The sequence below is a fragment of the Phocoena sinus genome, chromosome 8, assembly GCF_008692025.1.
Source record: "Phocoena sinus isolate mPhoSin1 chromosome 8, mPhoSin1.pri, whole genome shotgun sequence".
NCBI classification, from domain to species: Eukaryota; Metazoa; Chordata; class Mammalia; order Artiodactyla; family Phocoenidae; genus Phocoena; species Phocoena sinus.
The window spans coordinates 104,091,737-104,104,225 of record NC_045770.1 but is presented as its reverse complement, the minus strand read 5'-3'; the positions used below and the strand labels follow the sequence as shown (position 1 = coordinate 104,104,225).

Below are 12,489 nucleotides of genomic sequence, written 5' to 3'. Positions count from 1 at the left end.
CCCCTGCCTCCCAGGCCGGGCTGATGCTCAGAGGACCCAGCTGCTCCTGCAGGGTGACAGAAAGAAAGGAGGGGACAGGGCGGGGGTGCAGGAAGTGCCTTTCTTGGAACTCTGCACCAAAATAGCCCACTCCGTTCCTACTCTGGGTCTCAGTGTCCCCATGGGAGAGGTGTGTGTCACCAAGGAGACCCTCACCAGGAAGGGGCCTGAGCTGACCTCAGTCTGGCTTCTGCCCACCATCTTCCCACCCCTCCCACCCCTGACAGCCCTCACCACCCCCGCCTCAGGTTCTGCTCCACTTTGAAGTCCTAACATAAATACCATGTCTGCTTGGGTTCCCCTTCCCGGCCCGGTCACAGCCCCCAGACCTGGCTCCCACCCCAGCCAGCACTGGGGGTGCGAGCTGGGGGAGAGGAGCGAGGGAGGCCTGGGCCACCCAGGGAAGGTGGCGAGCCAGAGACCCGGGGACAGGACCAGGGAGACAGAGCGGGTGAGACACCAGAGATGGAGAGGGGGGAAACAGAAGAGGGCAGAGAACAGAGAGACCCCAGAAACCAACAAGGTGACAATGCTTGGGACAGGAGAGGAGAAAGAGGGACCCCAGAGACAGACAGGGGAGCTAGAGACCCCAACAGAGAGGGAAGAGAGGAACAGGGAGGAAGAGACCCTGCAGTCAGAGGGAGGGACAGTGAGACACAGAGGTCCCTGGGGAATGTGAACGGGCAGGAAGAGAAGGGGAAAGTTCCAGGTGCCAGTGGAGACGGCAGGGGCGGAGACCAGCGTAGCAATGGAAAGGATGTGGTGGAAAGAGAAATGTCCCTGGAGACAGGGTGACCAACCATCTTTCTTGGCCCGGGGCTGAGGGGGCTCCAGGGACACGGCACTTGCAGTGCTGAGACCAGGCAAGTCCTCAGCAAACGGGGAAGAGTGGGTCACCCTGAGTGGCAGGCCTTTGCCAGATGCCACAGGGATCAGAGAGTCCACTTGCATAGGTACCCTTCACACGGATGAGGAAGCTGTGGCCCGAGAAGGGCCATCCGGGACGTCCCTGGAGCACATGGCAGGGCCAAGGCAGGACCAGCTTCAGGGACGCTCCATGGAGCTGCACGGGCAAAGGGCTCCAGAGGGAGGACAAGAACAGTGAAGGCCGGGAGAGCACCTGTCCTGGGATCCCCAGGCTCGGGTACAGTCCCCGCTCTGCCTCCGCCTGTGTGACCTAGGGCAAGCCTCGTCCCTCTCTGGGCCGTGTGAACACTGAGCGGAAGGGCCGGGCCCCTCTAGCTCTGCTGGGGGCTCCAGGACTCATGGCCCCCTGGGCAGATGTGGCCAGATGTTCAGGTCAGGCATCTGCCAGGAGAGAGACTGGGGCTCCAGCTGGGCCCAGGTTGGGCAATCCAGGGGCAGCCATATGCTTCTCCCCTCACAGCTGTGGGCACACGTGTGGGCCCTCGAGGACACACACATCACCCAGCTGTGCACACCCACAGCAGTGCCAGGCTTTCACAAGCGTGTGTGCGCGCTCACACACACACACACACACACCACGGTCATGCATCCACAGACACACAGTCTCTCTGTATGACAAAGACACCTGTGCCCCATCTCAGCCCCCTCCAGCTGTCAGAATCCTTTACCCCAGGGGCCAGGCCTGGAAGACAACCCTTCTTCCTGGGTCCCACCTTCTCCAAGCCTCTCTCTCCCACCCTGTCTGGTCCAGCAACACACCCCTCCTGTGGTCTCTCCCATCCAGAAGCACACAGGGTGTGGCACAGCACGTGGGGCAGGGGAGGGGGCCGCAATCAACCCCCTCCTTCCCAGATTCCCCTCCCTCCCCACTCCTGCCCTGGGACCTCTCCCACCCAAGACCAGGCGCCTCCCGCCCACCCGTTGGCCCTTCCTCCTGAAGCCTGAAGGCTGGGGTGGTTTGGGAAGAATTTAGAAATGGAGAGAGGTGGGGGGATGGGGACAAAAGAGAAAGGAGGAAAGGAGGTGATTTGTACACAAAGCAATGTGCTGGCTCAGCGGCCCTCGTGCCAATGCTCTCTAGGACTCCTGCCCGGGGGGGCGCCCCCCAATCACACTCGGCTCCCCCATGCTGGCTGCTCCACTGGGCCCTCTGAGGGCCAGCCCCTCTGCAAGCCGCCTTCACCCCAACACCAACAGGCCCACATACTGCATCCAGAATCACCGTCTGGCTTGTCCCAGTAGCTGGAAGACAACGTTCCTTCTGGGGAAGTGGGCTTCTGTTTCCATGGCCCTCCTGAGGTGAGCTCTCCCCAAAAGGGCCATGATCAGAGCAGGGAACCCCAGCTTCCTGACTCCCAATGTGAGTCAGCCACGCCTGGTGTCCTGAGCTGTCCCCACCCCAGCCAGGGAGACACATTGGCCTCAGGCCCCAATGGAGAAAACAGGCTGTGTGGTAACAGGGAAGCATCACGCATGCTGCCTGCTGATGGTGACCCAAGCTGTCCCGTCCTCCTGGGCTGCACTCCTACAGATCCATAGGGTTACATTCTGAGTGTGCCATCCATCACGGTGGCAGCTAATTATAAATTAGCATTTCTGCCTGATTCCCTGTACCCAACCACGCATCTAAACATTTTCTCATCCACACACCCATCTACTTAGCCATCTATCCATCCATACACTTACTCATTCCTAAATCCGTCCATCTATCCATCCATCCCCCCATCCTCCAAGCATTTATTGCATCAGTTAGCATCTTCTCTGTGCTATAGGGGAACCAAGATGAGTCAGGCTGAACGGGACTGGCATGAAGACCACAGCAAGCCCCCCTCTATCCCCTCACCCCCAGATCCATGATGCTGCGCCCACTATATACCTTCTCCTGACGACGGTAGGAAATTCTTTTTCTTTTTTTTAAATTAATTCATTCATTTGTTTATTTTTGGCTGGGTTAGGTCTTCATTGCTTTGCACGGGCTTTCTCTAGTTGCGGTGAGCGGCGGCTACTCTTTGTTGTGGTGCGCGGGCTTCTCATTGCAGTGGCTTCTCTTGTTGCAGAGCACGGGCTCTAGGCGCGCAGGCTTCAGTAGTTGTGGCACGTGGGCTCAGCAGTTGTGGCTCGCGGGCTCTAGAGCTCAGGCTCAGTAGTTGTGGTGCATGGGCTTAGCTGCTCCGTGACATGTGGGATTTTCCTGGACCAGGGTTTGAACCTGTGTCCCCTGCATTGGCAGGTGGATTCTTAACCACTGCGTCACCAAGGAAACCCTAGGGTAGGAAATTCTTAGGCAGCCTCCACCCCACCTCTCCCAACATGGATGGCCCTGGGGGTGGGGGGTAAGTGAGTGCTAGATGCCCACCCAAACTGGGCACCCAGGTGCATCTCCAAGTCTCATTCTCTACCTACCAAACCCTTAGTCTTGTTGGGGTCAGGGTGTCCCACTCCTCCCCACTACCGCCTGCCTCCTGGCTCAGGCTTCCCTCCACTTCCCCAGCCAAGCCATCTGGAATTTGGCCTTTGACCCTCCTCCTCCTGCCTGCCCCCCAATGCCTCACCCCCAGTGAGGCTGTAGTCCTGACCTCTGATCTGACCCACCCACTCGCCAGACGGCCTGCAGCCTCCCCTCAGACGCCCCAGCACTGGCCATTGCCCGAATCATGACTGGGACCGCCACACCCTTGGACCAGGCTCTGGCCAGCCCCCACCCACCCCTGAAGAGCCTCTAGCGGCTGCCTTCCCCAGCCTGCCCCGCCTTGCTAGCCAGATCTACAGCCAGCTCCCTCCCCTCTCCCAGACTATTGCAGCAACCTCCTGACTGGTCCCTGGCCTCCAGTCCCCCCTCCACCCACCGCATACCAGCCACAGGGATCTCTCATCATGCCTCTTCCCCGTGACCCCCATGATGGAGGCCAGCCTTCCAAGGGCAGCTCCATCGCTTTCCAGGCCAGGCCTCTACCCCGTTTCTGATACTTTCTCTCCAGTCTTCACTGTCCCTCTAACCCTAAACCTCCCTCCGGGCCCGGCAGAGTCCTTTGTATTCTCCAAACACATCTTGAGCTCTCCCAGCTCAGTAACTTTGTCTAGGCTGTGCCTTCTTCCCATGAGGCCTTCCTTCCATCCTCATTTCTTGACATCATACCCGACTCTCAGACTGCTCCAACGACTCCTCAGGGCACTGCAGCAAAAAGAACTGGAAGAAGGGTCCGAGGCCTTGGTTCTGGTCCCAGCCCTGCCACACACTCTCTCTGAGACTCCCTGGGCCTCAGTGTACCCACCCACAAAAAAGCTTGCTGATTTCCAGGGATCTCCCTGGCCTGGGATGGTATGACTTCTGGGGAAGGCTGGGTGAATGTGGGGAGCAGGTGGGCTTTGGCTCCAGGCAGAATCGCATCATCCCCCCTGCGTTGCCCTGAGCCAGATTCTTCACTTAGCTGAGTCTCATTCACTCATTCATGCGTGCATTCATTCATTCTTTCGTTCAGCAAACCCCATTGAGCAGCATATGTGGGCCAGGAGCTTTCCAGGCTCAGGGGATACAGTAGGAAATAAGACAATGACCCTGCCCAAATGGAGCTCGCAGTCTCCTACGGCTGGAGTTCTCCACTAGGGGCAATGCTGCCCCCAGGGGACATGACATTTGGCAATGTCTGGAGTCTTTTTTTTTTTGGCCGCACCGTGAGTCCTGCGGGATCTTAGTTCCCCAGGATCGAACCTGCGCCCCCTGCAGTGGAAGCGTGGAGTCTTAACCACTGGAACACCGGGGAAGTCCCAAGGAGTCATTTTTTATTGTCCCAACTGGAGGGATGCTACTGGCATCTAGACAGAAGCCAGGGATGCTGCTGAACATCTTACAATGCACAACACAGTCTCTAGAATATATCATTACCCAGCCCTGAATCTCAATAATATCGAAGGCGAGAAACCCTGGCTATTGGGGAATTCAGGCCAGCAAGCAAATATATACCACGTCAGATAGGGGTAAGTGCAAAGGAGAAAAATGGAAAAAGACCAGGGGGCCAGGGAGCCCCAGGGTATGGCGGAGGAGGGTGGTGGTCTGGGATGTTGATACCTGAGCTGAGACCTGAAGAAAGTGAAGAAGCAGAGACTTTGCATCTTTCAGGAAGAGTGTTCTAAGCAGAGGAACAGCCAATACAAAGGCCCTGAGGTAGACATGTGCCTGGTGAGTTTAAGGAACATCCACAGGCCAGAGTGGCTGGAGCAGAGGGAATGAGGGGAAGGGAGAAGGATGAGAGAGGGAGTTTGTGGGGAGATCCCAAGAGCCTGGAGGCCGAGCGTGGTAAAGACTGGCCTTTCTTCTGAGTTGAGACGGGGGCCTCGAGGGTTCTGAGCAGGAGGGTGACTGGATCTGACTTGGGGTTTGAAAAGATCCCTCTGGCAGGATGGAGAAGGCAAGAGAGAGACCAGAGGAGAGGGTGTTGCACAAATCTAAATGGACAAGTGTAGTGGCTTGGGCCAGACGTGGGTGGCAAAGGTGGTGAGACGCAGTCAGATTCTGGATCTGTTCTGAAGGTGAAGACAACAGGATTTTCTGAGAGATTGGATGTGGGGTGTGGGAGAAAGAGGAGTCAAGGATGACCTCAAGGCTTTGGGTCTGAGCCAGGGGAAGGATGAACTGCCCCGCATTGACTTTCCTCTCATGAGAAGGGGGATAATTCTCTGTGCTTCACAGATGTAAACCTTGAAAGAATGACCTTCCTGGCATATAGCAAGCCCTTCTAAAGTCCTGGTTCTCAAGGGGATTGGCCGTGTCTGCAAGGCCAGCCCTGCCACTGTAAGAAGGTTAGCAAAGCTGCCCTGGTTCCATCCCCCGCCCCCCCCCCCCCCAGATTTGCTCAGAAGACTAAGGAACATTTGTCTCATGCTTTGCAGCTGACAAAGCACGTTTGCACACACTGAGTGCCGTGACACAATGGCCCTGCTGAGCTGAAGGGCCCTGACACGTTAGCCCTGTTTTGTAGGTAAGAAAAATGGAGACCCAGAGAAGGTCAGCGACTTCCTGCAGTCACACAGCCGATTGTGGCAGAGTGGGAAGCCGGATCAGGACAGCACGCTGAGGGGCAGAACCTCTTCTCAGCATCCCCGCCCCGGCTCAAATTTCTGCTAAGAGTGCAGTGGGTGTGCACGGGTTAATCTGACAACCAGCTCCCCAGGGACCATCCTGAATAATGGGCTCAGTACACATGCCTCCAGAGGCTTCCAGGAGGGGCGGGAAGAGGACCCCAGCCAGGCCTGCGCAGCAGGCCCTGTCTGGGGGCAAGGAGGGCTCCACGCATGTGACGCCTGTGTCACACACACGTGTGTACCATTGTGCGCCCCATGTCCATACGTGGCCTCTCACCAGTCCCCTCCCAGCCAGCCCTGTTCACCCTGCCCACCCCCTCCCCCATGCACCCTGCCCTCCTGCAGTAGGGAGCCCAGAGAAGCATTTCCTGTTTGGGGGCCGCCTCCTCCCCCTCTAAGTCCAGGTTCCCAGGGCCCCAGGCTGAGCAGAGGTGAAGGGAGGGCAGCCCCCTGCCCCTCCTCCTTCCCCGGCCACCCCCAACACCCGGTCCAGCTGGAGCCAGGAGGCTTGAGGGCAGAGGTAGGAGCTCAGTATATAAATGAGGGCTGCAGATGCCCACGCCTGTGTGATCGAGGTGCTTCCCGCGTCCAGGGCCTGCATGCGAAGGTGGGTGACTTCCTGTGTTAGGGCCTGCAGAACGCCACACCGCTTTCGCATGTACACCTAAAGGGTTTAGCATGTCAGAGTATGTGCAACTCTGGGACGAAGAGACAGAGTATCGAGAGAGTGCTCTTGTGTGTGGAGAGGAGCACACACACGTGTGTGATGTGGGAGCATGCTTCCACACACATGACAAGCAGTTGTTCACGGGTGTGATGAGGTCAGTGTGTACCGATTGGGGTCTCTGTGAGTCTCTGGGAAGCGACCTCAACCCTCCGCCAAGAGCCCCAGACGGCGCTGGAGTTTTCTGAGGGTCGTCCAGCCTCCTCTCCTCGACTCCCAGCCCGTTAGCAGCGCCTCCTCCCCTCCCCTGCCCCCACTCTCAGCACCCCCCACCCCTGCCCCCCGCCCGACTGCTTCCTGCTCTGGGGGCCCCCGGGGAGCGAGAGAAGGGAGCTGGCAGCGGCCCCAGCCCACTCCTTACAAGGCCTGAGCCCGGCCCGGGCCCGCCCCCGGCCCGCCCGCCGGAGGCCCCAGTCCCTCCCCCTGTCAAGAGCGGCTGCCGGCCGGGCCCGGGCCAGTCAGGGGGCGTCGCGATGCTGCTGCGCCTGCTGCTGGCCTGGGCGGCCGCGGTGCCTACGCTGGGCCAGGCCCCCTGGGCCGCCGAGCCCCGCGCTGCCTGCGGCCCCGGCAGCTGTTACGCGCTCTTCCCGCGGCGCCGCACCTTCCTGGAGGCCTGGCGGGCCTGCCGTGAGCTGGGGGGCGACCTGGCCACGCCGCGGACCCCCGAGGAGGCCCGGCGCGTGGACAGCCTGGTGGGCCCCGGCCCGGCCAGCCGGCTGCTGTGGATCGGGCTGCAGCGGCAGGCCCGGCACTGCCAGCCTCAGCGCCCACTGCGGGGCTTCACGTGGACCACAGGGGACCAGGACACGGCCTTCACCAACTGGGCCCAGCCCGCCACGGGTGGGCCCTGCCCGGCCCAGCGCTGTGCGGCCCTTGAGGCGAGTGGCGAGCATCGCTGGCTCGAAGGCTCGTGCACGCTGGCCGTCGATGGCTACCTGTGCCAGTTTGGCTTCGAGGGCTCCTGCCCAGCGCTGCCCAATGAGGCAGGCCAGGCCGGCCCCGCCGTCTACACCACGCCCTTCCACCTGGTGTCCGCAGAGTTTCAGTGGCTGCCCTTCGGCTCTGTGGCTGCCGTGCCGTGCCAGGCTGGCAGAGAAGCCTCTCTGCTCTGCGTGAAGCAGCCTGATGGTGGCGTGGGCTGGTCGCGGACTGGGCCCTTGTGCCCCGGTACCGGCTGCGGCCCGGACAACGGGGGCTGTGAACACGAGTGCGTGGAGGAGGCGGACGGTCGGGTGTCCTGTCGCTGCACCGAGGGCTTCCGGCTGGCAGTGGACGGGCGCAGCTGCGAGGACCCCTGTGCCCATGCCCTGTGTGAGCAGCAGTGTGAGCCTGGAGGGCCACAGGGCTACAGCTGCCACTGTCGCCTGGGTTTCCGGCCGGCCGAGGATGAGCCGCACCGCTGCGTGGACACCGATGAATGCCGGATCGCCGGCGTGTGCCAGCAGATGTGCGTCAACTACGTTGGTGGTTTTGAGTGCTACTGCAGCGAGGGCCACGAGCTGGAGGCTGATGGCATCAGCTGCAGCCCTGCTGGGGCCATGGGCGCCCGGGCTTCCCAGGACCTTGGGGACGAGTTGCTGGATGATGGGGAGGATGAAGAGGATGAAGATGAAGCCTGGGAGGTCTTCGATGGTGGCTGGACAGAGATGCCTGGGATCCCGTGGATGGAGGCCACGCAGTCACCTGACTTTGGCCTGGCCTATAGACCTAGCTTCCCAGAGGACAGAGAGTCACGGATGCCCTACCTGGACCCCACCTGGCCACCCCCGCTTAGTGCCCCTAGGGTCCCCTACCACTCCTCAGTGCTCTCTGTCACCCGGCCTGTGGTGGTCTCTGCCACACGCCCCCCACTGCCTTCTGCCCACCAACCCCCTATTGTCTCTGCCACACGTCCACCCCTGACCCCTGCCCCTCAGCCCCCCGTGATCCCTGCAGTACAGCCAGCTTTGCCCTCTGACCACCAGTTCCCCAAGATCTCAGCCAACTCTCCAGATCTGCCTTCTGCCCACCGACGCCCCATTATCTCTGCCACACACCCAGGACCGACCCCTGCCCACCGGCCCCCAATTATCTCAGCCAAATATCCTGAACTGTTCCCCGCTCACCAGTCCCCCATGTTTCCAGATACCCAGAACACCACTCATTTGCCTCGAATCCCAGCTAACCACGCCCCTCTTGTCACCACCTCCAGCGCCCGTCAAACCCCTGTGACCCCAGATATCCCAGTCCTCAAAGCCCAGGCCACCCACCATCCCATTACTTCCACTGTCCAGTCTTCTCTGATCACTACCTCCAGGCCCCCTGTGTCGCCTGCCCATCAAGTCCCCGTGCCTGCTGCCACCCAACCCCCAGCCTTCCACACTCCCCTGCCCCCAGAGAGCCCCACTAACCAGACCTTACTCGCTAGCCCGACACACCCCCATTCCAAAGCCCGACAAGTCCCAAGGGAAGGTACCCCTGACCCCAACCTGGCCCCGTGGTTGCCCTCGGCAGTCCCCACAGCCCTGGGGGAGGCCAGTCCAGCAGGCCGCAGCCGCAGGGATGATCGGTGGCTGCTGGTGGCACTCCTAGTGCCAACATGCGTCTTCTTGGTGGTCCTACTTGCACTGGGCATTGTGTACTGTACCCGCTGTGGCCCCCACGCGCCCAATAAGCGCGTGACCGACTGCTATCGCTGGGTCACCCACGCCGGGAGCAAGGGCTCAACGGAACCCGCGCCCCATCGGGGCAGCCTCACAGGGGTGCAGACCTGCAGAACCAGCGTGTGATGGGGCGCAGTCCCCACTCTGTGGGGTGGGGGAAGGGCCATGCGTTGGACATATGGGCCAGGCTGCACCAGGGACCCATGGGGGCTGCCCAGCTGGACAGAAGGCTTCCTGGTCCCCCGGGCCCAGCCAGGCTCCTCTCTCAGTCAACTGCTAGACCTGACTCTTGGGAGCTCTGTTTCCTGGCCCAGCACTCACGACGGGGGAGATGCCGAGGCCCCCCAGGACCTCAGGGTGTGGGTTCTGGGGTCTTCTCCAATAAACGGGGTGCCAACCTCACCCAAAGCTCCTGACCCCCATTGGTGCCTGAGGGGAGGGTCTGGGAGGACTCAGAAAAAAGAAAGAGGGGATCTTCCTTCAGCTTGTTTGGGTTCCCCAGGAAATAAGGTAAGACTCTTCAAGGCAGGGTATGCTTTAGAGATTCTCAGGGAAACAGGAGCCCAGAGAGGGCAGAGCTTTGCCCAAGGTCACACAGAGAGCCTAGGAGTGGGAGGTTCGGCATGAAGAGAATTTCATATTGGTTCCTCTTTTTACCATAACTCTAAGAAGGTGGGACTGAATCTGGAATGAGGGCTTCTGCTGAACTGGAGCCAAACTGGGGTTTAGGGGGTCAAAGGCAAGTTCTAGGCCTGGTGATTCTGGGGAGTGAAGGCGGTCTAGAGAGTCAGCTCTGGTACTTCCCTTCCCCTCCTCAAAGGCCGCCCAGAAGTTGGTGTCTGGGGCTCAGGCGGCTTGAGTCAAGGGTGCTGTCACCCTCCTGGGTTGTAGGTGATGGGAGGCACTCCTCTCTGCTCTGGGGAGGCGGTGGGAGTAAGAGCCTAGAAGCTGGGCTGCGGAGAGCCAGGAGCCCAGGAGCGAGATCCCACACGCAGCTCCCTGGGCAGCCTCCTGAGCAAGGCTTTCCCATCTTGGGCCACACTGTGCCCTTCTCTGTGTGGATGGTGCTGGGAGAGGGAGAACTGCAGACCGAGCAAGGCTCAGGCTGCTCCAGGCTGAGATGTGCCATGAACGGGAGGAGGGGAGGGTGAAAAAAATCACAGCCTGTGGGGACCCAGCAACCTCCCTCATCCTGGGCTCATTGCCTTGGGGGGAACCAAGGAGGGGGAGGCGTGGCAAGGGGAGGGGGAGGGGGAGGCGTGGGTTCCCACCACCTCTGTGATTTTTCAGTTGCAGCTTCTAAGGGACCTCTAATTAGGACGGAGCAGAACCACCAGGACCACCCGGGCAGGCGAGGAGGGGTGACCCAGAGCCCCCTTTCCTATGCAGTGCCCTTTGCCACCCTCTGACCCCAGGGGCTGGGCCTGGGCTAGAAGGCTGAGCTGGGCCCCAAGGGACCAGGAGAGGAGGGGCGGGAGTTGGGGACGAATAGAGGCGCGGGGTGGGGGGCGGCATGGAGGGGGCGGAGGGAACGCTACGCACCGCCCCTCCTCCGCTCTCACGTTCCCCTAACTCAAACCAGACGCCCCCGACAGATCCAGCCCAAGCTTTTAACGTTGGAGGCGCCGCCGGAGAGGTTCACTGGATGGGAGTGGGGGGTCGCAAGGTGGTCCAAAGGCCTAGGTCTGAGAAGAAGGTGGGGGGCGCAGACTGGGGGTTGACAAAGTCTGCCAGGACGAGAAGAACTAGAGCTCCCTCCTGTGACCCTGGGCAGGAGATCCACAGCGCCCCGAGGGCAGGAAGGAGTTAAAAGCACTGCTGTCAGAGGGCGGGGATGGGAGTGGGGAAGGGGGCCCAGAGCCGGCTCTTTGTCATCCTGTAATGAGCACCAGATGCGGAGCTGCGTGCGGCCCTAAACAGACAGCCTCCCAGGGCAGAGCCCCCACTAGCGCCGAGATGGGGCTCCGCCCAGACCCAGAGCTGCGTTTGAGGCTCCGCCCACTGATTCAGGCCCCGCCTCCTCCAGGCGCGACCCGGGCCTGCACTATCAGCTTGGCTTCTCGGAGCTACGAGCCACGCCCACCCACTGCTGTCAGGCGTCCCCTCGGGAACTCTCCAGAGGCAACGCCCACCAAGGCCACAAGCCTCGCCCCCTGCCAGCTCAGAGGTTCTCGCCGAGCGATTGCCCCGCCCCTCTGCTCTATCAGCTCCGCCCCGGCCAAGGCAGTACCTAGGCCCCGCCCACCAGGGCCATAGCCCCGCCCCCTAAGCGCAGCTGGCGTTAGGAGACTGGAGGTTATTAGTTGCAGCTTCCAGGAGGTATGAACTCCGCCCAGAGTTTACACATTCTCCTCACGCAGCTCCGCCCTTTGCAGAGCTGGGGACTAGGTCCACGAGTGTAGGGAATCCCGCAGCGACATGAACTCTGTCCGGTAGAGATGCAAACTCCGCCCTCCAGGGGTTCACCGCGTTCCATTCTAGCATCTCTTCAGGCTACACACCCAGCTACAAGCCACGCCCCCCCCCCCCCCCACCCCGCCAGCATCCAAAATCGTACGGTCGGGACCCCAGACCGGCCTCACCAAGGGAAGAGCTCAGCCCACGTATGGCTAACACACTTTCGCTTCTTACTGAGGTAATGGCCCACCTACACAGAGCCCCAGGGCCCTCCCACTAAGAATGCCCAGAAGCCCCGGCCTTGATGGTCCCTTAAGTCCCGCCCACCCAGAGCGCTGCTCTCTGGGGCTTTGAGCGCAGGCATCAACCACGCAGAGAAAGTAACCCAACCTCTCCTCTCAGGCTCCGCCTCCTGTTAATGTATAGCCCCACCCACCCTAGGCCCCACCTTCTCAGGCCGGAAGCCACGCCCGCTCCGGACCTGGGGCCCTCGAAGTCCTCACTGCCTCTGGGTATGCTCAGACTACTGGGTCCGAACCCTATTGACCGGGATGCCCCTTGGACCCGACCCGGGCGCCCACTCTCCTTCCCTGCCCCCGGTTTCCGTTCGTCTAGATCTCGGGTTCTTTGGAGGGAGCTCCGAGACGGTATCAAGAGTCCGGCGGACGGTGTCCATGAATG

General features: G+C 61.0%; 1 protein-coding gene across 2 annotated transcripts; it reads left to right on the top strand.

Moving 5' to 3' along the window:
• The first annotated feature begins 7,215 nt into the window (after positions 1 to 7,215).
• Positions 7,216 to 9,819, top strand: CD248 (CD248 molecule). 2 transcript variants are annotated; one of them, XM_032641774.1, is made up of 2 exons: positions 7,217 to 7,382; positions 7,515 to 9,819. In XM_032641774.1, the coding sequence occupies exons 1-2, from the start codon at positions 7,243 to 7,245 to the stop codon at positions 9,535 to 9,537; spliced, it is 2,163 nt and encodes a 720-aa protein (XP_032497665.1). In that variant the 5' UTR covers positions 7,217 to 7,242; the 3' UTR covers positions 9,538 to 9,819. The 2 variants fall into 2 exon arrangements, with proteins under 2 accessions (XP_032497664.1, XP_032497665.1); XM_032641773.1 differs by having other exon boundaries at positions 7,216 to 9,819.
• Positions 9,820 to 12,489: the final 2,670 nt, after the last annotated feature.